Here is a 22,153-nt window from a genome sequence, read left to right as displayed (position 1 = left end):
TATTTAGGTTTACATTGTGTAAATATAATCTTATATATATTTTAAACATTCACTAAAAATTATAATCTATTATTTTTATATTTGTTAGTATAATCGATAATTAGTAAGTTTTTTTAACTTTTAATCAATTATCTTTTTTAGTTTTATAATGTATAATATAAAAAAAGACCTTTCATATTCAATTTTAAAAAACTTATTTACATAGGTTTAAATATTAAAATTAAATGATAAAATGGTATAATTAATTTTAAAAATTAAATAATTAAATGAGGTGGATGATGATGTGGCTTAAGGAGAAGAGAGAAAAAGTTAACTTTATATATATAGATTATAAATAAACTAAAAGACTAAGAAAAAACTAAGTTTTGTAATAATTTTATTATTTTCTATTGCATATTGTTAGCCAACAAAACTAACTTGATACATCATATCGAACAATTTTAGAAGCTATCTAAATATCTTCGATCATTATCTAAAATATATAAATACTAATATTTTTCAATATATCTGATCATCAATTTTTGATAATTATATGATTAATGTAGAATTTATCTAGGTTTCTGAAGAGTCTTATCCTAAATCTTAAAGGATTAGTTTTTGTATACTTATAATTATTCCCCTGATTTTTCTGTTTTTTTGTCTACATCTGACTTCTATAATCTTATTAGCAAAATTTAACTATACGAGTTTTTTTTTCATTAAGAATTATTATTACAAAGGAACGAAGCAAGACTCGTGTTGACTAAATTTCCATATAATCTTCAATTCACAATTCAGATGTTAAAAAAAAAAAGACATATTTATTCAACATCAAATTTTGTATGTTAAATAACTTAAAACTCGAAACAAGGTGACTTTTTTCTTTTTTGTAATTATAATTGAAACTTTGATGTATGAGAGAGATGTGTGTTGTTGACTAAAGGATACGAGAGAGTGAATCACATCGAATATCTCATCCTCTCTCTCTCTCACAGACTCACTCACATGTCTAAATCACATTTGCTATTTCTTTCTTTGCTTCGGACAGTGAGCCTTCTCTCCTTACTTTATTTTTTCCCTATTTTTTTTTTAAATTTATATTCCCCTTTTTTTTCGTTTACTTTTTATCTAAATTCTTTTCTTTTTTTAAAAAAAAAGTTTGATAGTGATTTATAAAAATAAAATAAATTCATATTATATATATTTGGCACCTAATTTGAAAGTTTGTATGATGCATTTAATATCGGTGTTTAAAAGGGCCCGACCAAAAAATCTAAATAGTCAAAATATTTGATGCACTAGATACTATTTCTTATTATTATTATTATTATTATTATTATTATATGTTTCTTCTTTTTTTTTGGTTTACATTATATTTGTTTTTGCTACTCCTAAACTACTGTAATTTCTTGTTTTTTGTTTTGTTTTGTCTATATAATCTTTTACACGAACTTGTTTAATGTCCAACTATCTTGCACTAACATAAATTTGTCTTTTGACATTAAAAGCCAATATATTTGACTTTCCCTTCTTTCACTTTTTTTTTTCCTTTTTGTTTGCCAACTTTTCACTTAAATTTAATGTGACTTGTCTTTTTTCTTTTCTTTTTAAACTTATTAGCAATTTTCATGAAAAAATCAACATTAATATTTTGAGACCGACCAGTACTGAACTTGACATTTAAAAAAGAAAATGTTGTGATCCTTGCATAAATAGCCATAAACATACACTAATTAGTGCATTAGTCTTCATATAACAACATTTAATAAACTACATAAATAAGATGATATGGATGGGAGAGACAATAAATGTAATGATATTCAAAAAAGGAAGAAGAGTGTTGAAGGAAGCTTTCAGCTTTGAGGATATGGTGTCTGAACCATAAAAAAGGTACAATAAGGCTCTGTTTCTGTGAAAGTCCCTTACTTATTACTTCACCACACAACACAACACAACACAACACATCTCTCTCTCTCTCTACATACATTACACAATACATACACATTGAGAGATATGATTGTGGGGGTCTGTGGAAACATGATGTCATAACAAAAGTGGGTCTCTCTCTATCTCTCTTTCTGATTCTTGTAAGGAAAGTGATCTCAACTGTTGCTTTTTTATTTTTATTTGATGTATATATTGTGGGGATATAGAGAGAGAGAGAGAGAGAGAAAGATATGATTCTCTCTTCTTACATTTGTGGTCCAAAATTGTTTTTCAAAATTCTAAGAGCTGCTGCTGCTGCTGGTCGTTTGGTTTTGGTAAGAGTTTGTTGGTTTTGAAGATTTGAAAGAAACAAACATCAAATACTATTGAATAAAAAGTTTACATTACATAAACAATGGTAGACCGATACAATAAGGAAGCCTTAGCTTTAAGATCTAAGCTACAATATTATTCCTCTATACATAGTTGTGACTAGAATTTATGTATTACATAGTACAAATTCAAGTTACAGATCCAAATGATCCAGTTCAAAAAAGAAATTAAAGATCCAATAATCTAAGTCCAAAAACCTTTTTATGTTAACTTCTCCATTTTTCCGATGGAAACATTACAAAAAGATTTGAGAATTGAATAAATGAAATTGCTCTATATTTCATATTCTTATTAGGTTGGTTCTTAAGCGAAAAACCAGGGAAGAATATGAACCTGAGGGTTCCCTTTAGCTGTCCGTTTGATGCGTTTTTTGTTTAGCCACCGTAATTTTCCAACTGCTGCATCTGTTGCTACCATTTTTTTCCGTCTTTGGTTCTGCGACTGTGTCTCTGGCTCCGTTGATCTGTTTAACAGATATCAATCAAACAAATGGGTTCAGGAAGGAAAAATAAAAAGGGAAGCAGTGCAAACAACTGAATGAAGTGAAGGTATAGAGATTTCAAGAAAGTGTGTGGCAAACATGTTTAGAGAAAGCCTGTATGGCACAAGGAACAAACCTAGCGGGATCAATCTGTGGCGTAGATTCTGCCAGTGGACAGCAAGCGGAGCAGACATAAACCTTAGGCCGCCAATGAAGTTTTAAACAGTAGGTGTGATACCATTCGCCACACTGATTACAAGATACCATGGATCTTGAGTTGTATGGCTTTAGACAAATGCAGTGTAACATACTCCGAGCTCGTAAAGACTGCATCAATCGACCATGATACAAAGATTGTTAGATAACGGTAAGGTTATGTGTTAAGCTTTTATTAACATTCATTTCATATTTAACCTGAAGTTCCTGCTCTGGATGGACAGGTAAATTTTCACCCTCAGAGATAAGCTCGAAAACATCTTCTAACGCAAGAGCGCCCGAGTCTGTCACCACCTGCAGATAAAACCAATAGCTCTCACTTTCGTTAAAAATTCCAAAAAGATACCAAGCTATTGACTGAGAAAACATGTAATATGGTCAATTACTTTTCTAGCTCGTTTTGCCCACTCCAGTCCAATGTCTTTTAACTCCACGAGTCTCTTGCCTAAGTGATACTCTTCAGGTAATATTTCCAGTGTTTGTCCCTGTCAATAATGAAAATGACCGAAACTTATCAACCAGATCCATGTAGTGTCAACGTATTTATTGAAAATCCAAAGAGAAGGAGACTGATACATTAGTCGAACATACCTCTTCTACATGCTGCTGAATTTGCTGTAACGAGGGCTTTCCTACATCTTTTAGCAACTGCCATTTAAAGACGCACTTAAAAAATCAAAAGAGGGTACATAATTACACTAAGTACCAAAAACTAATTAAAACTAAAGAAATCTAAATGTACCTCAGAGGAAGGTGAGCTAGAGGTTAACGTGATGGTCTTACTACACCATCCTAGTTTTAGACTTGCAGCCCGAAGTTTGGGAAGTTCATCGAAACTGAGACCAAGGGCCAGACCAGATTCTCTAGCAGAGTCCACTCTGGTTATCAAATCCATAATCTTCGGAAGGATACAGCTATGCATGCCATCATCTACCTTCAAATTGTCCAATAAATCTTCCGTTTCTTGCAAGAGCTGATTATTATCACACTGCCATCTCTCGCAGTTACGCAACAATGTTTCAAGAACATCCGGCTCTTGAAGCTGAACGTTGAGCGATTTAGACTGAAAAACTAGGTCCTGCAAAAAAATTAAAGCTTTGAATACTCCAAAAATCACATCAGCTACCAAAAAATACAGAAACCAAAGTAGGCACAGAGGTAGACAAACTTTTAACACAGGAAGTTCAAGCAGAGAACATGGAGATGATGCCATAGAGGAAGTGGCTGATAAAAAAGGCTCAGATTTCTGAAGCCAAGTTTCGGCCAACGAGATTGTGTTCTCTATGCCTTTCAGAGAAGGCAAAACCGCATCAATGTTGACTGACATCCTAGAACAAACATCGTTTGATAAATAAAAGACTCAAAAAAACACTAAGAATGAGCTGAAGTATAAAAATTTGCAAGCCTGAACAAAGAATATATACCTTACGAGCTCTTTAAGGTCAAACATCTGAGTTTCACTGGCAAGGATACAGCTTGCTCTTTCCTCCCAACACCTTGCTGTTGACAAAATTCCCGAGATCTCAACAAATAACTTTTCCTCATCGATGTGTAGCCTGGAAATATAAAATGTTAGCATGAAAATAGAAATAAAGTAGAATGCATATTACATATTCTATAATCAATATTTGGGGACAACGTACACAACAGCTTCCGAGAGCAGCTGCTCAATGAAATCCAGAGACCTTCTTGCAGTATAAACCTACATCAAATTCCATACAAAAAATCAGCATTAAAGAAAGAGCACTGGGACCACGAAACCTAAAGCAATTTCATCAATTATTATATAAAACAATATGCATTTTACATTCGACATGAAAACAATGCGAAGAATTACAGCGAAGCCTATTCAAGATATCATGATAACTGCAGCAGAAAAATGAGAGATACAAAGTCAGACAGTAAAGAAAGAGAAAACATGTACCATTCGAGCCTTTTCCCGACAAGATGCCTTCTTCAATTCAACCTCAACAAGAGGCAGTGCTTCAACTATTTCAGATACTGCAGTATTGGTTAAGCTATCAGTCTATCACTACGCATTATAATGCAAAACTAGGTGGAACACAGATAACACACACTAAAAGAATGTTCAAGTATATAAGAAAGACCTTGAATATCTAAGGATGCTCCATCCTGTAGAAGGGAACTCAGGTCACTAATTAGCTTTTGTTGGTCCTTGCCGTCACGAACATCAACCATTATATCATTATAGCATGAAATCCAAGACAAATTTTCAACATAGTACTGCCTTAGGATAGTCAACTCAGGAACGTTGATGCTGAAATTATCAAATTCATGAAGCAACTCTTCCGCATTCTGTACAGAAGAAAACAAACACTTCAGAAAGATCCAACAAAAGCTTGTTGTTAATCACACTGAAAGATACAGAACAAAAGTACAGCCAACCTTGAGAGATAAAGAACCACTCAAAACTTTATTACATTTATCACGGGCTAATTCTGATTTCTTTAGCAAATCCAGAATCCCTTCTGTTTCTGGAAGTTGCACCTGAAGCTCTAACATCTATTAAGGAAAAAGAACGATTATAATTTAAAATACATGAAAAAGTAACATAATTATCATTTTCAGAATAAGGACAATACATTCACCTCAGACTTAAGCTTGAAAAGTGCATCCATTTCAACGCCTGGAGCTTTAGTGTCCACGAAACAGAGTCTCGCCCTTTCAGCTATCATCTGCAGAACCATGAGGAAAAGAGACGATTAAATTCAAGAAAACGCAAAAAAACTGAAAGAGAACCTGAAGAATAAAACTAGACTAGGATTTCGGTAGTAGGCTTTACAAAAATAGTAGCCGAATACATCTAAATTTCTTATGCACCCATGTAATTCAAAATGGTGTCAGTCTCTCTACGACCTTTGTGGATATGAATGCATTGAGAAAATACTGCATAGATACCCTTAAGATTAACAAGGACCCAAGACAAACTAAAATTTTGTCATAAACATAGTCATCAATAACCAAGGTGGATATTGACCCCTAGAGAAGGATATCTATATATATTTGAATTCACCGACGAAATATGTACGACGATTATCATAAACAAACCACCACCCTTGCCAATACTGATATACGGGTTCACCAGGTTGTTAATGGATATTAATCAACATGTCTCATATTATTCTATATGGAATCGTAATATAAACCAATATGAAATATCCACGTATTCGACTTAACTCACACACCACATAACAGATTCCCTAGTTATTTAAAATAGAAAACATGACTACTAAGTTATCGTAAACTAGGGGAAAGGGAAAAAATAACTATGCCATGTTGGTCTAAACGATGGTTTACCTTGGCAGAAGAGATCTTCTTTGACAAGATCTCATGTTTTCTAAAGGAGATCGGTGAACTAGAGACTTCAGAATGCAATAGCTCCAGCTGGGTGATCTAGAAACAAAAAACAAGTAACATCAATCAAAATGCATAACATTAATAATTTCACTGGATTTAGTCAGATTGGACTGTCATGTAACTAAAAGGCATTGTCCTAAAGACTATGTGGGGAAGAGAGGGGGTTTGTAGTGGCATACAGTTAAGCTACTTGACAGAGCTGAATCGATTTTCTCAGATAATTTTGTAGCCTCTTCAGCATAGTTCTACACAAAAATGGAAACGTGTAAACAATGTAATAACATTATGGCAAACAAACAGTAATGATCTAAAGGAAAACTGAGATATCGCAGCTATATGGCTAACCTTTAATTTCCGATAACCAGACTGAAAGCAAGGAACGGGGTTAACTCTCACCAACTCATCAATAAATTCCAAGTGAACTTTCATTGAATCATTGTTGGCTTCACCTTCGACTTTTGAAAGACAATCGCTAACAGCTTCAGCCCATATCTTTGCTTTGATCAAACTTTTTGTAACATCTCGTACCTGTGTGACAAGAATATCTTTTTTTCCAAAATCTACCAAAAGACATATATACAAAAGCAATTCCAACAAATACTTTAAAAACTCACACGGTCCATTTCTGATCCAGCCCAAAGAAACTGTTCTGCTTCCTTCAAAAGAGTGGCATATTCAACACTAGAAAAGGAACTGTCAAGAACCTTTGATGCTCGAAGAAGCCAATTGTCAGCTGGTCGTGCCTGACTCACTTGCATTCCCTCCTAGTTAAAATGAGAAGAACAACAACAGTTTTTATCATAAGATAGGAAGATTGCTAACTTACTTAATACTAGATTTTCTCTAATTCAGCAGTTTATTTGCAAACCCTTATAAATTTACCTTTTTGTTGAAAGCATTAGATCGTTTGGTGCCTGAACTAGGCCGTTGTGAGTTTTTGGTTTCTTGTGTTTTGCAGCCACCAAAATTTTCAGCTTCTTGTACCATCCTATCCAGCTCGGCAAGGGTATAACGATATACAAGACGCAACTTCGTAGGTTCACATTCACAAAGGTGCTTCCAGTGCTGAATTCAAGATTACAAAACTCTTATGATATAGCAAAATCAATAAATTATATTCTTAAAGAAAAATATGTCTACAATATTAGAGCCCCAAGAGTTTCTATTTTGTAAAAAAAAAAAAGTTAGGCTCTGCCTGAAGTGGATCGGTCTCAAAAAAGTTGGACAGAAATATTTACCTCCAAGCATGCAAAAACAGATGGCCTGCAATTGCAGACAATAGCAGAAAGATGAAGAAACTGCTGGCAGATGATACATGTTGGATCCTATACCATTATAAAGCATCCACACATCAGAGCATTCTCTTATGCAAACTATAATAATAAGAGTAGAAAACTTTTAACAATGAAACCAACGATATCTGATTGCAGAAATAAAAACCTCTTCGATGTCCACAGAATCAGGACATTCAGGTACAAACATAGGAGAAGATCTCAAAATACCACTTTTCCAGAGCTGCTCTCTCCAGTTTTTTTCCTTGCTGTATATTCTGAGCAATTCTTTCTTCAAATGTATTGATCCTTCTCTATTGCAGCAGTTTCCCTATACGAGAATACAATTGAATCAATCACTTAAGATACGAAAAAGTCCACATTTGTTGCTTGAAACTAGCATATACAATTGTACTAGTAACCAAAGATGATAAAATTGATAGTGGTTCATCGCCCATCAAGTAATAAAAGATGCCTCGTTCAATGTTGATATCTCCAGTAGCCACTACCCATTTGATCTATAACTAAATCTTCTTTTGTGAATGCAAATGAGATAGAATTTTTAATTAACAAAACCAACAAACTCAATGGACTCATGAAAGCAGTATAAGCAATATCGCCATCATGTGGCATGAGCATATAATCTGAAAGAGATAAATTAGTACCAGCCCAACAAATCAATACAAATCATGGGACATGTGTCCAACCGGAGGTAAATGGCAATACAACTCATCTCACTAGCCTATCATATCAAGTTTTTAACGCTGTTCATATTTTCTTTCTTACCTTAGCTACCACACAGAGAAGCTCCTCATGAGATATGACTGAAGGTTTCCGGTATAGCCGATACAGCTCCGCCCCAGAACCACCATGAGGTAGCCAATCAGCAGTGGCAAAGTTGACAGCTTCTGCACAATTTAAACCTGGAAAGAGAACATATGCTAGTATATCATAAACTGCACAATAATATTGGAAAGAAACTCCCTAATGCAATTAATTGAACACTTTAACCCGCAAAACTAGTCATGTCACTACTATAACTAAAGATAGGAGTTGGCGTACCAAAATTGAATCCAGCATGAAAGGATTTTGGAAATGTGATCACGAAGTTTCCAGGCTCCTAACAATGAACAAAAGTAGAGGGATTGTGTTAATAAACCAAACAAGCTCAGTGATTCTAGGAGGAAAGTTACTATTAATTAACTACAAATAACTTCCAAACTAGGAATTGAAATGCTAACAATGAAATAAGCTCATAAATGAGCTATATACTCGTATATCAAACCTGTAATACTGAGTAGACTGGGACTTTATTTTCTTGTAAAACAGTCGGACTCAACATGGTAACCAGTTGAAAGAGTAAATCTGGCTGAGCATCAAAAAGATCGGGAAGAGTTTTCCGCATGACCTACAGAAATCAAGCAGCGTAAGCACCTACTCTTTTCTTTCTGAAAATAAGCTAGAAATATACATTTCAATGAAGAAGAGAGAACTTCTACTGGACTATGAATAACTAACCAATTTTAAGAGCAAAGACTAAAACCCTTTGGAGGGGCAGAGCAAAAAAAAAACTAACCTTTTCAAAAGCACTAGCAGCACTTCCTGGAACACCATACCAACATTTTGCCTCTCCCCTGAGGTGTGAATCAAAAAGAAATTGATAAAAGGCGCAATTAAAAGACTCTATGGATGATACATTTCGTTATAAATTAGAGAGTTCCAGTAATTCTTAGAGACATCTTCTCCCTAAGACCAAGACAAAATAAGGAACAGAGGAAAGGAATTTGCGACTTCCAAGAATCGAAAAATGATGCTGTACTCTAAATGCTTCAAAAGAGCGATAAATTATTGTAGAAAGAATTAGGATGAAAATTACAGTACAGGTAACATACCAGTGTAGATAATTCACAGAGTAAAAACAATGGTCTTCAAAATGCCAACAAAAGGAAGAGAAGAGCATTCCAAGATATAGCCAAGGCACTGTAACACCATTAATGTTATGACGAATGGCCTGAAGCATAGATCCTTTCAACTTAGGCATGTTATTGAGATTCCAAGGGCTAGCACAATATTCATCCCATATATTAGCCTCAACTGATTCTGGTCTTTGATCACCTATTCGAGGGAAACCACTTCCGTAAACAGAAGTATCCAAGTCATTACCATACATAACTTCAACTTCACCACCTGACCCTTCTACTATCTCCCAAAACTTCTTCTCTATCTGCGCCCTAGACACTGATCCTGAACCAAACCACTTTCTTTTGGCGCGATCAGCAATGCGCTTAAAATCTTCTAGTAATAAGCATTTACCGGGAACAAAGCCAAAAGTTTCTTCATCAGTGTTTAAGCACTCAAGACAATACCAGTTCCCAAGTGGGATATGCTTCAGTGGTGGCGAGAGACAATATATATGCCAACCTTTATTACAACTATCACACAAAAGCATCACTTCACCGTGTTTGCCACTTTTACATTGCTCACATGCTTGATCAACCACTTCTTCAATTTCCACCTTAGGATTCTTTTCATCACCACTTCTTTTTCTTCTCTTTGAGCTCCGAGATTGAGAACACCGCCTATTCCGTTCAACAGCAGCATTGATTTTTCTTTTGCAGCTCTTTGACGCATCTGCATTCATCCGATTGTGATAATTCTCAAAATCATGCAAATGCTCTTTGTACAGCTGACACAAGACATGCTTAGCACACTTCGAAATCTTTTCACCAGAGCTCATAAACTGATAGACCTCACCCCATTTTTTCCCTTTAACAACCTTTTCGTAACCCCCAAAACGCTTCACCGCATTGAACAGCTTACACAAATCCAAGTCCTCTCCTTCAAAAACAACTCTCTTCTTCAGCTTCTTACCTAAATGCTCCTCTAAAAACCTACTGTACTCCAACTGAAACGTCTTTGAGTTACAAGAAGCAGGACGAAACTGCAACCGATGAATCTCTTGTGTCTTTGTTGGGAACTTGACAGATTCCAAATCCAAACCAAAAGGAGGTTTCCAAGAACTAGGTGGAACAATCTTGCAAATACCATAAACCTCTGCCTCTGGCTTGATCTTGTATATGTACTCTAATGGATCTTTGAATTCATCTTCTGTCGGATGATAAACAGGTCCTAACGGAACATTGATCGATCCTCTAAGTTTCTGATCTAAAACCCTTTTCTCCACTGCCTTAACTCTACCTTTCCCCATTACCAAACACATCAACTAAAACCGCACAATCATAACCTACGAATATATCAATGATTATATATTAATCCAATTCAAACACGCAAAGATCAAAACCCTAATTCTAGAACAGTGAGTGAGAAATACAATTCTAGGGTTTGTAGCAAATTTATACCTTTTGAAACTGTGAACGAGAAGAAAACAGAACAGAGCTCGTGAAACTAGAGTTGCTGCGGAGACGAGGAAGTGTTTCAAGAATGTTTTGTTTTTGACGAATTTTGTTTGAGAAGATTTGGAAAAGTAAATAAAAAAGATTTTAATTCTTTTATAAAGCTCTGTTACTGAATTTCCAAAATTGGGTTTGGTTCATAACTGAAATTACGGGGACGGAGAGAGAAGGAAGAAATCTTCTCAGTTCTTGTCTACGGCGAAAGGACTACGTGCCGTTTACTCTGATCGAAGATGTACTACGTGTAGTTTTTCTATTTACTCGCGGTGGGCTCATATTTATGTTGCTTGATGGTAAGGCTAAGTAAGGCCCATAAATAAACCTGCCCAAAAGCTAATGTTCTTTTTGGTAAGAACCAAAAACTAATGTTATAGAGACAATTTGTATAACTAGGATTTTTGGGAAGTTTTAACATAAATTAAATATAAGTTTAAATATTTAAAAATTAGTTAAATAGACTATTTTGTTAATAAATTTTTTTGTTTGAGGGTTTAAATTTGGAATTTAGTTTTTAGATTTTAAAATTGTTTAATTTAAATAATCTATAACTATTTTATAATTTTATATAACATTGAGACTATGTCCATAATTTTCCTAATATTAGGATTTGAGCTTAGGTTTATAGTGTAATGCTATCTGCTTGATTTCAATCATTCTTATGTATATTTCCAATTGTAATGAGTTGACTAGAAGCATTCTAAAGGGACCTCTCTCATTCAATGTTTATTTTGCTTTTTCAAATGATTTATAGATTGGAGAAAGTAAATTACACCTATCATTTAACGAGTTCCACACATGTAATTTTGAATACCTCTTGGCAAGAGTCAACTAAATTTGCATAATTTACTCTTTGTTGACACCTACACAAGTCCCCTCTCTCTATATAATGCTTTATCCAATCTTCTAACGTCTAAACCAACATCATCGCAAACATTTTCAACATATAATTTTATTTTTATCTCAATCTTTTGAAGTCTAAACCAAAACGCTTATATTTGATTTACAAGTTTCTTAAGCATAAAAATAAAAATAATTGAGAAATAGTCAGATATAAATTTAAATATTTTTAAGTAAAATTTGTGTGTTTTTTCAAGATAAAAGAAATGAAATAAATAAGCAAAAATTTTATTTTTTTAACGAAATCACAGGTACGAGGGGATGGTCGGTGAAAAGGCGTTTCTACTGTTGAAAGAGAACAAAAAAAAAAAAATGTCAAGAGCGTTATGTCGGTGGCCAAATTTTGATAAAACTGTGTTTATTTAATTTTCTTTTTCCACGTTCACATTATCATAATCTTTATAAATATTTTCATTTTGAGTTAGAAAAAAGATAATAAAACTGTTTACTTGAATAAGCTACATGCGACAAGGAATACATGTGTATGTGAATATATGTACTTATGTAGTAAGGAATATGAAAAAATTAAAGCTATACGAAATTATCTATATACTATTTGATTGACAGCTATGGAACATTTTTAGATGGAGTTGTGGAATACGGTACCATACACGACGCGTCCAAATTTATATATATCATTGACAAAAAGAAAAAACACACCATGTTTGGTTTTGTAAGTTTACTGTTTTTATTATCTTTAAAGAAACATATAAGAATAACATAGTTTAGATGTTAATCTAATCATCGTAAAACAAAGTAAGAAAGTGACTGGTAATTGCATTTACATATATCTACGTTTGGAGTAGATTACTTACGGTGAGGGACATTTATACTCATTTCCACGTTTGGCACCACCAAATTTATTTTGTCTTTTGATAACCATTTCCGGAATAAGTATACTTTTATCATTTTAAACGTTTACAAAAATTCATATAACATTATCATTTGTAACAAACATTAATTTGCATCATCTTTTTGCGACGATATAAGTTAATATCGACCAATTTGTAAATGTTTAGAAGAAGAAAAACACTCCTAATAGAATAGAATAAAATAATTGGTAATTGATAATTCAAAATTGAAGGGTTTAATGTGTGATAGCAAATATGAGTTGTTTCTTAGTTATTTTTTTGACCCACTGGTTGAGTTGACTTGGTGAGGCCTGCTGCTTTGCTGTGTTTCTCTTCTTTTCTTCTTATGAAACCAAAAAAAAAACAAAAGTTTTAATTTTTATTTTTAACTTTCTGGCAAAGTTCTCTGCTTTTGTCTCTCCAACAAAAGGATAGAAAAAATAAAAAAAAGAGAGAAAGTTGCAGAAAACAATCTCTCTGTTCTTTGAGCTTTCCCTTTGAGCTCACCACACGAGCGGCTCCTCGATTTGTCATTTCACTTTTTCTCTTTTCCTTCTTCTTCTTCTTCTTTCAATTTCCACAGATCGTTTTCTCAGATTTTGACCCTTTTTGTTCTTCTTCCTCTTAAAGTAGGAGAACATCACAAAACTGGGTTTTTTCTTCTTTCTGAATTCTGAAGAGATTCTTCACGGATTTGATTTGTCTAAACTAGGAAAAGTCTCGATTTTTATATAAATCTAGCTAATTATAGAAGACGCGGTTTAGGGTTTATGGTTTGACTGGAAAAGAAGAAATACTGAAATGGGCTGTGAGGTTTCGAAGCTATGTGCATTTTGTTGTGTATCAGAACCTGAAGGATCCAATCATGGAGTCTCTGGGTTAGGTAAAGATCTCTTTTTTTTTTTCTAGGGTTTGTTTGTTTGGTTTCTCTATGATTGAATTGTTTCTAATGGTGGATTTTGTTTTTTTTAAAATTTAGATGAGGATAGGAGAGGTGAAGGGAATGATTTGCCTCAGTTTCGTGAATTCTCAATTGAGACGTTGAGGAACGCTACATCAGGATTTGCTGCAGAGAATATAGTTTCAGAGCATGGTGAAAAAGCTCCTAATGTTGTGTATAAAGGGAAATTGGATAATCAAAGACGTATTGCTGTTAAAAGGTTTAATAGGAAAGCTTGGCCTGATTCTCGTCAGTTTCTGGTAATAGCCTTTTTCTTGGATTTTGCTTTATAAAAGTCCTTTACCCTTTTTCTCAATCTGGATTTTGAATCTCTGAGCTTGTTTTTGTAGGAGGAAGCTAAAGCTGTTGGTCAATTAAGGAACTATAGAATGGCAAACCTTCTTGGATGTTGTTATGAAGGTGAAGAGAGACTTCTTGTTGCTGAGTTTATGCCTAATGAAACTTTGGCCAAGCATCTTTTCCATTGTAAGTTCTTGAATTTACTGTAAGTTACTTCATCTATTTCACTCGTCTCTTTGGTTAGGATTTTGTAGTAACTATTATTTTGTTTTTCTAGGGGAGACACAACCGATGAAGTGGGCAATGCGACTAAGAGTAGCTTTACATATTGCTCAAGCTTTAGAATATTGTACTGGCAAAGGACGTGCACTCTACCATGACTTAAATGCTTATAGAGTTCTCTTTGATGATGTAATTTAAGCTTCACTTCTTACTTTTGTCTTTCTTCATATGTGCATATATAAAAATCATCATATGTTTTGTCTTTTGTAGGACTCGAATCCAAGACTTTCGTGCTTCGGTCTGATGAAAAATAGTAGAGACGGAAAGAGTTACAGTACCAATCTGGCGTTCACTCCTCCTGAGTATCTCAGAACAGGTATTTACTTGAAGTCTTACATATCAGTTTCTTTATTTGGATTGTCGCTACTCTTCTTCTGACTTATTAGTTTGTGTTTTTGTTTCTACAGGTCGGGTGACACCAGAAAGTGTGATGTACAGTTATGGAACTCTGTTACTTGATCTTCTTAGTGGAAAACACATTCCTCCAAGCCATGTAAGCATATGATTAAGATACTATAACAATCAATCACCACCAAATTATTGTTGAACACTAATCAAATCTCCTAGAGAAAACTGTATCTTTCTGACTAACACTTTACGTGTTCTGCGTATTATTAGGCGCTGGACCTCATACGGGACAGGAACATTCAAATGTTGATCGATTCATGCTTGGAGGGTCAATTTTCAAGTGACGACGGGACTGAACTAATACGGTTAGCTTCTAGATGCTTGCAGTATGAGCCCCGAGAGCGACCTAACCCGAAGTCTCTAGTTACTGCAATGATCCCTCTACAGAAGGATCTTGAGGTGCTTTCTTGCTACCATTAACTAGTCTACTTTCCATCTATCTTTTGCAAGCTCTTGTATCTTTTGATTGCTTATCTTTTTTTGCTTTCGAGAAGATTATTTCCGACACTAATAAGAAACTGGTTGATTCATGCTAGACTCCTTCTCATGAACTGATGGGCATACCAAGCAGCGCCTCAACCACACCCCTTTCACCACTTGGAGAAGCATGCCTAAGAACAGATCTAACTGCCATACATGAGATTCTGGAAAAGCTTAGCTATAAAGATGATGAGGGTGCAGCCACAGAGGTTACTTTCTTAATTCTTAACCTTGGAATTTAATTATACTCTCGTAATTGTCTCACTGTGTATTCGGGATTGGGCGACCTTGTTCCTTATTGTAATCTGATCACCTTTTTGGTTTGCTTGTTTCTCTACAAAAATTTCAGCTTTCGTTCCAGATGTGGACCAATCAGATGCAAGACTCACTGAACTTCAAGAAAAAGGGCGATGTTGCTTTCCGGCATAAAGACTTTGCAAATGCCATTGATTGCTATTCCCAGGTTAGATCATTTCTACTGCCATTGTTTTGTGTCTTCAAAGTATAAGTTTCCAGATAAACGGTAGTGTTTAAATCTCGGCAACCCTATGACAAATCTGACAAAGAATGTGTTTGGACAGTTCATTGAGGGAGGGACAATGGTTTCCCCTACTGTTTATGCGAGAAGAAGTCTGTGTTACCTAATGAATGAGCAGCCCCAGGAGGCGCTGAATGATGCAATGCAAGCGCAAGTGATATCTCCTGCTTGGCATATCGCATCGTATCTTCAGTCTGTAGCTCTGTCAGCTCTAGGACAAGAGAATGAAGCACATGCTGCTCTTAAAGACGGATCAATGCTCGAAAGCAAAAGAAACACACTATGATGATGATGATGATAACAGAAAACACGAAGAGGAATAGAGAGAGGAAAATACAAGATATCTCCTTACATTAACCGAAACTCCCTACAGGCTTTGCAGAATAAGATCAAAACTCACCATCCTCCCAAGTAGAAGCTACAACGCAGTTCTCATATCGTGTGCATTATCATCATCATCACTGGTTAGTTTCTTTTTTTCGTCTCATACCCCTTTTCTTTTCTTTTCTTTTTTCAAATACTAGAAGCATTCATTTGGTTTACTACCTTGAATTGGACTCCTTTTCCTGTTTTTGGTTACTGGCATGAACATTTCCCTGTTATACAGAAGAAAAAGTTACTTACTTTGATGGAGATTTAATGGGGAAAAAACCCTGGAAATGGTGTGATTGTGGATTTGCTTTGATGGGTTCCATGATTTGTAATCTATGTTTTATAATATGTAATGTAAAGAAGAGAGCATTTTTGGGGTTTTTAATGATCTTTTTGAGATTTGCATTTCTGGAATTGTTCTTCAGATCTCAATACTATTTCATACTTTACTACAAAGCCACAATCACAAGCATGTACTCATCATAGCTGTTCATTAGTCTAAGCTCTCGTATGACTCACAATTAATTAGTCATAGGAATCTGAATAGTTTTTAATAGTTGTATTTATTCTAACTAAATCAACAATGATCATCAAGATGTTATAGGACACCTGTAACGCATTTAAAAAAAAAATATTAGCAAAACGAAAAAAGGGCCCAACCGGGTTCGAACCGGTGACCTCTCGATCTGCAGTCGAATGCTCTACCACTGAGCTATGGACCCTTGGATGTCTAAATATTTCCCAGACTGTTCTCATATATAATTATTTATAAAATTGGGCTTTAAAGACAATATTTTAAGTGTCTGTAAAAGCCCATTAAGAAAGCAACAGACATTATTTTCTATGAGGAAACTATTAATTGCATCTCTCTACTAGTTTTACCAATTTATGTGTTCTTAAGTTCTAACTTCTGTTGCACAAAAAAAAGAAAAAGTTGTTCCTACCAAAAAAAAAAAAAAAGAAAAAGTTGTAACTTCTAACCATGGCATAATAATATTATTAATTCAAAGAGAGCTAGCTTTTTTTCTTTCTATTTTAATGTAACGGTCATTAATTGTGAATGATGCATATGATTAAAGGTCTATCTTTAAAATGACCCTTGAGGATCACTACTCTGAAACCATCAATTGGTATTTGATTGTTACTTTTTGCACACCCTTTCTATGATTGGCTTAGACTGCAAGTGAAATATAGCTTTTCTTTCTTTTGTGCGTAAACTTTTGTCTGTTGCTTTCATTACATTCACAACTACTTGATTCCTATGTTACTTGTGGTGGGGCTTTAGATCTGTAAGAGCGTAGCCTGAACATTTTTGACTTCCCTATCAAGACTTTGCAAGTTTCACAATCAGTGATATAGTTTCGTCAACAAAGTTTGCAGCCAGATTTTGCTGTGATTGGTAAGTGATCCTTTCTATATTCATTTTGCATTATCTGTTTGTTTAGCTTCTTTAGTATTACAGTACTGATATACAATGTTCTTGCCTTGAACAAATCTTCTGCAGAAGTTTGGTCATATGGTAATAGAGAGATTAGTTAATTTATACTAGAGCAGCAAAAAAAGATGGCACAGAGTTCTGAAAATGTTCTTCCTACTCTACGAGATTTCTTCAATTCCAAAAAGCCAGGGGAAGAAGATGAGTTTATGTTTTATCGGGCGCTTAACTCCTCCTGCAAGAAACCTCCAAAACCGGGAAACAAGCCAAAGGAGAGACACGGTTTCTTCAATCAGGGATCCAAGGAGAGAAGCAGAAGGAATATATCAGATGCTGAAAAGTTTTCAGTGGAGCAATATTCTTCTGGTGGTTTTTTCGGGGTACGGTTAAACACGAATGGGAGACAACAGCAACAACAACAACAACGATCAACTAAACCTTTAGGCTCAGAGAGGAACATGGAACCAAGATTGCAAAAGTCATTCTCTGCTAGAATGCAATTGCCCTTTATGCCTTCTTCAAAGGGAAGCAATCAGTATTCTTCTACTAATACTTCAAGCTCAACGAGCTGGTTTAGTCGTATCAAGAAAATGTCAAATCCGTTTTCAAATCGAAATCCTCTGATACCGAAATCAGGTGAAATCAGCGGAGAAATGGTCTCAAGAAACAAGTCATTGAGAAAGTCATCACCTGTTCATCTACATGCTTATCTCAGTATAGAATATGAACTTGGGATGCCTGTTTTCACCTTCTCGCTAGACCGCCCGGATGATGTATATATGGCCAGTACAAGAATGGATGATAATGACTCCCGGTTTGTCTATTCGTTTCGCTATATCGGTGGTAGAAGCAATAAGAATCTCAGTGAACAGAGGTTGAATGTTTCAGGTAAAGAATCTTCACTAATAGGACAGATGCAAGTTTCAACTCAGATCTGCTTAGAGTCAGAACCATATGAAGAAGATCTTGTGGAATCAACTGTGTCAGAATTCGTTCTTTTCGACATTGCACGTGCAAGAAGAAGTGGCTTCAAGCATGAAAACTTGTCAAGACAGAACAGTTTCAGACGAGGATTAGACCTGAGTCAATCAATATTCTCAGAGACAGAGAACAGTATTGCATCTGATCTAAGACATGAAAAGCTTCCAAGGCAGAATAGTTTCAGCCGAGGATTGATGCGTAGTCTATCAAAACATTCAGAGAACTCTGCATCTGATCCTTGGCCAGCCTCAGATTTACATCCGGGACTAGAGATTGCAGCAATTGTTATTCAAGACTCTTCTGCAAACAGCAAACTCTCTAGCCGTGAGATGAAAGTCATAGTTCCAACAGGAAACCACGGTTTGCCTGATACCGAAAACGCATGTCCTACACCAATACTGCAAAGATGGAGATCAGGTGGAGGCTGTGACTGTAGCGGATGGGACATGGGGTGTAACCTATTTGTACTAGAATCTCCTGAACTCACCAACAATCATCAGGGTTTGGAACTTTACATAGAGGTAAGAATATGTTTCTTGTGGTACAAAAATGGTGTATCAACTTGTCTCTCTTGATCTTGACATACATATTAAAAAAAAAACTGTGTTTCAGGGTGAGAAGGAGATCACAGCAGCAATGACAATGGCATTGATCAGAGAAGGACTTTACGAGGTTAACTTCCACGCAAAGCTCTCAGCGTTACAAGCATTCTCAGTGTGTATATCCGAGCTGCACAGAAGTGAAGTCTCAAGAGGAGAAATAAGCAACTCTTTGTCTAGATGCAGTTCACTCAGAGAGCTTATCGACATGGAAACTCCGGTGAATACAAGAGATGCCCATTCTTCTTTCATGCCTAATGTCACATTCTCTCCGATTTCAAGGGTTTAAGACACATCACATAGTAATCATCTCTAGCTTCTTCCTCTTATGTGCATATATAGTCATTATACATACCATACAAATAAGTTTTATCAAGAATCTACCGGAATGTTATTAAACTATAACATAAAGAAATGTTTGTTCTTCTTTCTTGCTCATGACTCAAAGAAGTCATTTCTTTCACAATTTTACATCTTTCTTGGTTTCACAATTTTACATCTTTCACAGTTATACGGTTTAGTGTCTAGCGATTTTGCGTCTTGTGAATGCAATTAAAAAATTAAGTAGACCAACAAGGAAACATAATTTTATTTGATATTTGTAGGGAAATTAATCCAATGCAAAAGAAATTTAGAACACAATGTGTGGAGGAGGTTGGTGTTTCTAGCAACAGTTAGGATTTCCGGGTACGCATTGACAAGTATGGTAGACGCAGTTGTGGATAGGACCTTTGCAAAACTTAGCACAGTCTGCATTGGTGTTGCATGTTATTGGCTTCAATATATCGTTTGTGCTCTCTTGCATCCTTGCACTCATCACCACACCTATATACATATACACACAATAAACTCATTATTCACTCACTGTTTTCACAACATTTATAAAATAAACGAATCTACAAATAAGAGATGACGACTTACAAGAGGTAAGGAGAAGAACAAAGAAGAAGGTGGTGAAGGTGAAGGAGCTTTTCATGTTTCTTGTTGCTAAAAGACTTAAACGGCTGTGTGTTTGGAAAAGACTCAAAGACTTGTACAAATTTGTGTGTGATGTGTTATTCCCATTGATCTCGAACGTTCATTATATATACAAAATTCTTTATTAAAAGGAAATAAACCTTAGCTATTTTGTTATTTGACTAAGAAAATTTGTTTAGAAATTTTGACTGAAGCCTGTACAATGTGTCATTCAAAAATCAAAGTTTTCTATACAAGCATTTGTCATTTTTCTAAACAAGGCCAACTCCAAACTTATTCTAGAAATAAATAAAAATAAAAATCTCTAAAAAGCATATAAAATCATTTTTTGATCTCTTCATGACCAAAACTTATTTAAGATAATCATAAATTATATACATTTTATTTTATCAATATAACAGTTTTTTTTAAGTCGTATCTTTCAGCATTTATATATCTTTGTTGGTTCCATTGTTGTATTAAATACTGCTGAGCTAATTTAGTTCGTCGGTTTGGCTTTGTAACAATTGTGTGGCATGTGAATGCAATTATAAATTGAGTGGACGAACAAGGAGACATAATTTTACTAGTATACTGTATATTCGTGTGGTAATTAATCCAATAGAAACTGATGCAGCGAAATATTTGGATACTACCGATTATTATTATTTTAATTTATTTATACTACCTATTCTATAATATTTTAAGTTTTAGGATTTTATCATAAATAATTATTGCAGGAAATTATTTGATAATTTGATTAATCGAAAAATTTGAAATTTATTTATAAACCGAATATTCACAAAACCTAAAAGTTTTTGCGAAAGTTGTGTGAGGAGATTCTCAAACTCTGAGGTATCAACAAATCTCTTATTCTATCCCCAATAACTTCTGCTTAATCAGTTGGTATCAGAACCAAGAATCGTTCCTTGATTTAGAAGTCAAAGAGACGCAACTTTGATATTAACTGATAGAGAATAAGCTTTTAGGGATAGAACTAGAGATACGTTGATTCTCAAAATATATTCGGAAATATAGGGTTTGAGAGTCTTACCTGGCTTTCGCAAAAGCTTTTGGTTTTGTGAATACTCTTCACAATAGTTTATAAAAACCCTCTTTACATCTTTCGTTAAATCAAATTATCAATGATTGGATACAATAGGATCGAAGGCATAAGAAAGCTATTAGCTATATATAATAAAGCATAAAATACTAAAACTCAAAATAATTATAATAAATAAATAAAAAGATAATAACAATAATAATAATAGATATTTAGATAATTTCCAAATATTTTTCTGCATCAAAAATATAGTTAATCAGAAAGAAAAAAATTAAATTCTAGATCAAAATCTAGCAACAATTAGGATTCCGTGGTACGCATGCACTGATGCACAAGTATGAGACTGGCAGTTGTGTATTGGTCCTTTGCACAATCTGCATTGGTGTTGAATGTTATTGGCTTCAATATACCGCTCTTGCCTTCTTGCATCCTTGCACTCATCAGTCATCAGTCATCACGGTGCACACCTATCACCGAACACATTTTATAATTCGTTATATGTTCACAAACACACATAGTAATTTTACAAATACTTATTGAGAAAAGAGATTGTTGCTTAGCAAAGTGAGTTGCCTCTCTATTCATTAGATATACAATATATACTTGTATACAAGAATGTTCTCCAAGTAATGATCCTATATACAAGGTATAAGTGAATAATACATATTCCCTTATCAGAGATGACTAACAAGATGTAAGGAGAAGAGAGTATAGAAGAAGATGGTGAACGTGAAGAGCATTTCATGTTTCTTGCTACTACAAGTCTTAAACCTTGTGTTTTATAAAAGAATTAAAAAGACTTGTACAATTTGTGTGTGTGTGTCCATTGATCTCACGTACATTTATACACCAAAATTTAGGGAGAGATTATAATTAAAAGAAAATTAATTTTAGGTAATTATTATTTTTTTTAACTCTTCATTTATTATTTATTGTAAATTATGAGAATTGTTACAATGACGATTTTACTACCGACAATTCTGTCCGACCCTT

The 22,153-nt window shown here is 34.5% G+C and overlaps 5 protein-coding genes and 1 non-coding gene across 6 annotated transcripts in view; 2 read left to right on the top strand and 4 right to left on the bottom strand.

Moving 5' to 3' along the window:
- Positions 1–426, bottom strand: part of LOC17894826 (AT-hook motif nuclear-localized protein 5) — a 5,271-nt gene extending 4,845 nt beyond the window's left edge. Inside the window, exon 1 of the mRNA XM_006302614.2 lies at positions 418–426. Within this exon, the coding sequence (XP_006302676.2) occupies positions 418–426 (9 nt within the window). The remainder of the gene's footprint in view (positions 1–417) is intronic.
- Positions 427–2,291: 1,865 nt separating this feature from the next.
- LOC17894403 (lysine-specific demethylase 5D) lies at positions 2,292–11,101 on the bottom strand. The gene is made up of 26 exons (XM_023787216.1): positions 11,004–11,101; positions 9,537–10,888; positions 9,221–9,278; positions 8,930–9,052; positions 8,707–8,764; positions 8,431–8,567; positions 7,814–7,975; positions 7,612–7,698; positions 7,256–7,438; positions 6,988–7,137; positions 6,719–6,901; positions 6,553–6,618; positions 6,314–6,409; positions 5,605–5,691; positions 5,402–5,518; positions 5,104–5,311; positions 4,920–4,996; positions 4,639–4,697; positions 4,420–4,551; positions 4,164–4,323; positions 3,738–4,073; positions 3,587–3,643; positions 3,382–3,480; positions 3,194–3,289; positions 2,916–3,106; positions 2,292–2,761 (listed from the first exon to the last, which is right to left on the bottom strand). The coding sequence occupies exons 2-26, from the start codon at positions 10,862–10,864 to the stop codon at positions 2,602–2,604; spliced, it is 4,410 nt and encodes a 1,469-aa protein (XP_023642984.1). The 5' UTR covers positions 10,865–10,888; positions 11,004–11,101; the 3' UTR covers positions 2,292–2,601.
- A 2,105-nt stretch (positions 11,102–13,206) lies between these two features.
- LOC17894166 (probable serine/threonine-protein kinase At5g41260) lies at positions 13,207–16,539 on the top strand. Its single transcript, XM_023787221.1, has 10 exons — positions 13,207–13,688; positions 13,785–14,005; positions 14,096–14,231; positions 14,323–14,456; positions 14,538–14,643; positions 14,735–14,820; positions 14,946–15,134; positions 15,272–15,424; positions 15,565–15,678; positions 15,797–16,539. The coding sequence occupies exons 1-10, from the start codon at positions 13,607–13,609 to the stop codon at positions 16,037–16,039; spliced, it is 1,464 nt and encodes a 487-aa protein (XP_023642989.1). The 5' UTR covers positions 13,207–13,606; the 3' UTR covers positions 16,040–16,539.
- A 236-nt stretch (positions 16,540–16,775) lies between these two features.
- On the bottom strand, positions 16,776–16,847 carry TRNAC-GCA. The gene has a single exon. It is a non-coding gene; the product is annotated as a tRNA-Cys (tRNA).
- Positions 16,848–17,382: 535 nt separating this feature from the next.
- On the top strand, positions 17,383–19,566 carry LOC17896639. The gene is made up of 3 exons (XM_006302041.2): positions 17,383–17,524; positions 17,630–19,062; positions 19,154–19,566. Exons 2-3 carry the CDS (start codon positions 17,689–17,691, stop codon positions 19,427–19,429), a joined length of 1,650 nt encoding a protein of 549 aa, XP_006302103.1. The 5' UTR covers positions 17,383–17,524; positions 17,630–17,688; the 3' UTR covers positions 19,430–19,566.
- A 238-nt stretch (positions 19,567–19,804) lies between these two features.
- LOC17895283 (defensin-like protein 278) lies at positions 19,805–20,163 on the bottom strand. Its single transcript, XM_006301159.2, has 2 exons — positions 20,062–20,163; positions 19,805–19,965 (listed from the first exon to the last, which is right to left on the bottom strand). The coding sequence occupies exons 1-2, from the start codon at positions 20,114–20,116 to the stop codon at positions 19,805–19,807; spliced, it is 216 nt and encodes a 71-aa protein (XP_006301221.1). The 5' UTR covers positions 20,117–20,163.
- Between the last annotated feature and the right edge of the window lie 1,990 nt (positions 20,164–22,153).

The sequence above is a fragment of the Capsella rubella genome, unplaced genomic scaffold (genome assembly GCF_000375325.1).
Source record: "Capsella rubella cultivar Monte Gargano unplaced genomic scaffold, Caprub1_0 scaffold_2, whole genome shotgun sequence".
Lineage (NCBI taxonomy): Eukaryota > Viridiplantae > Streptophyta > Magnoliopsida > Brassicales > Brassicaceae > Capsella > Capsella rubella.
Note: the sequence above shows the minus strand (reverse complement) of the source record. Positions and strands in the feature narration are given on the sequence as shown.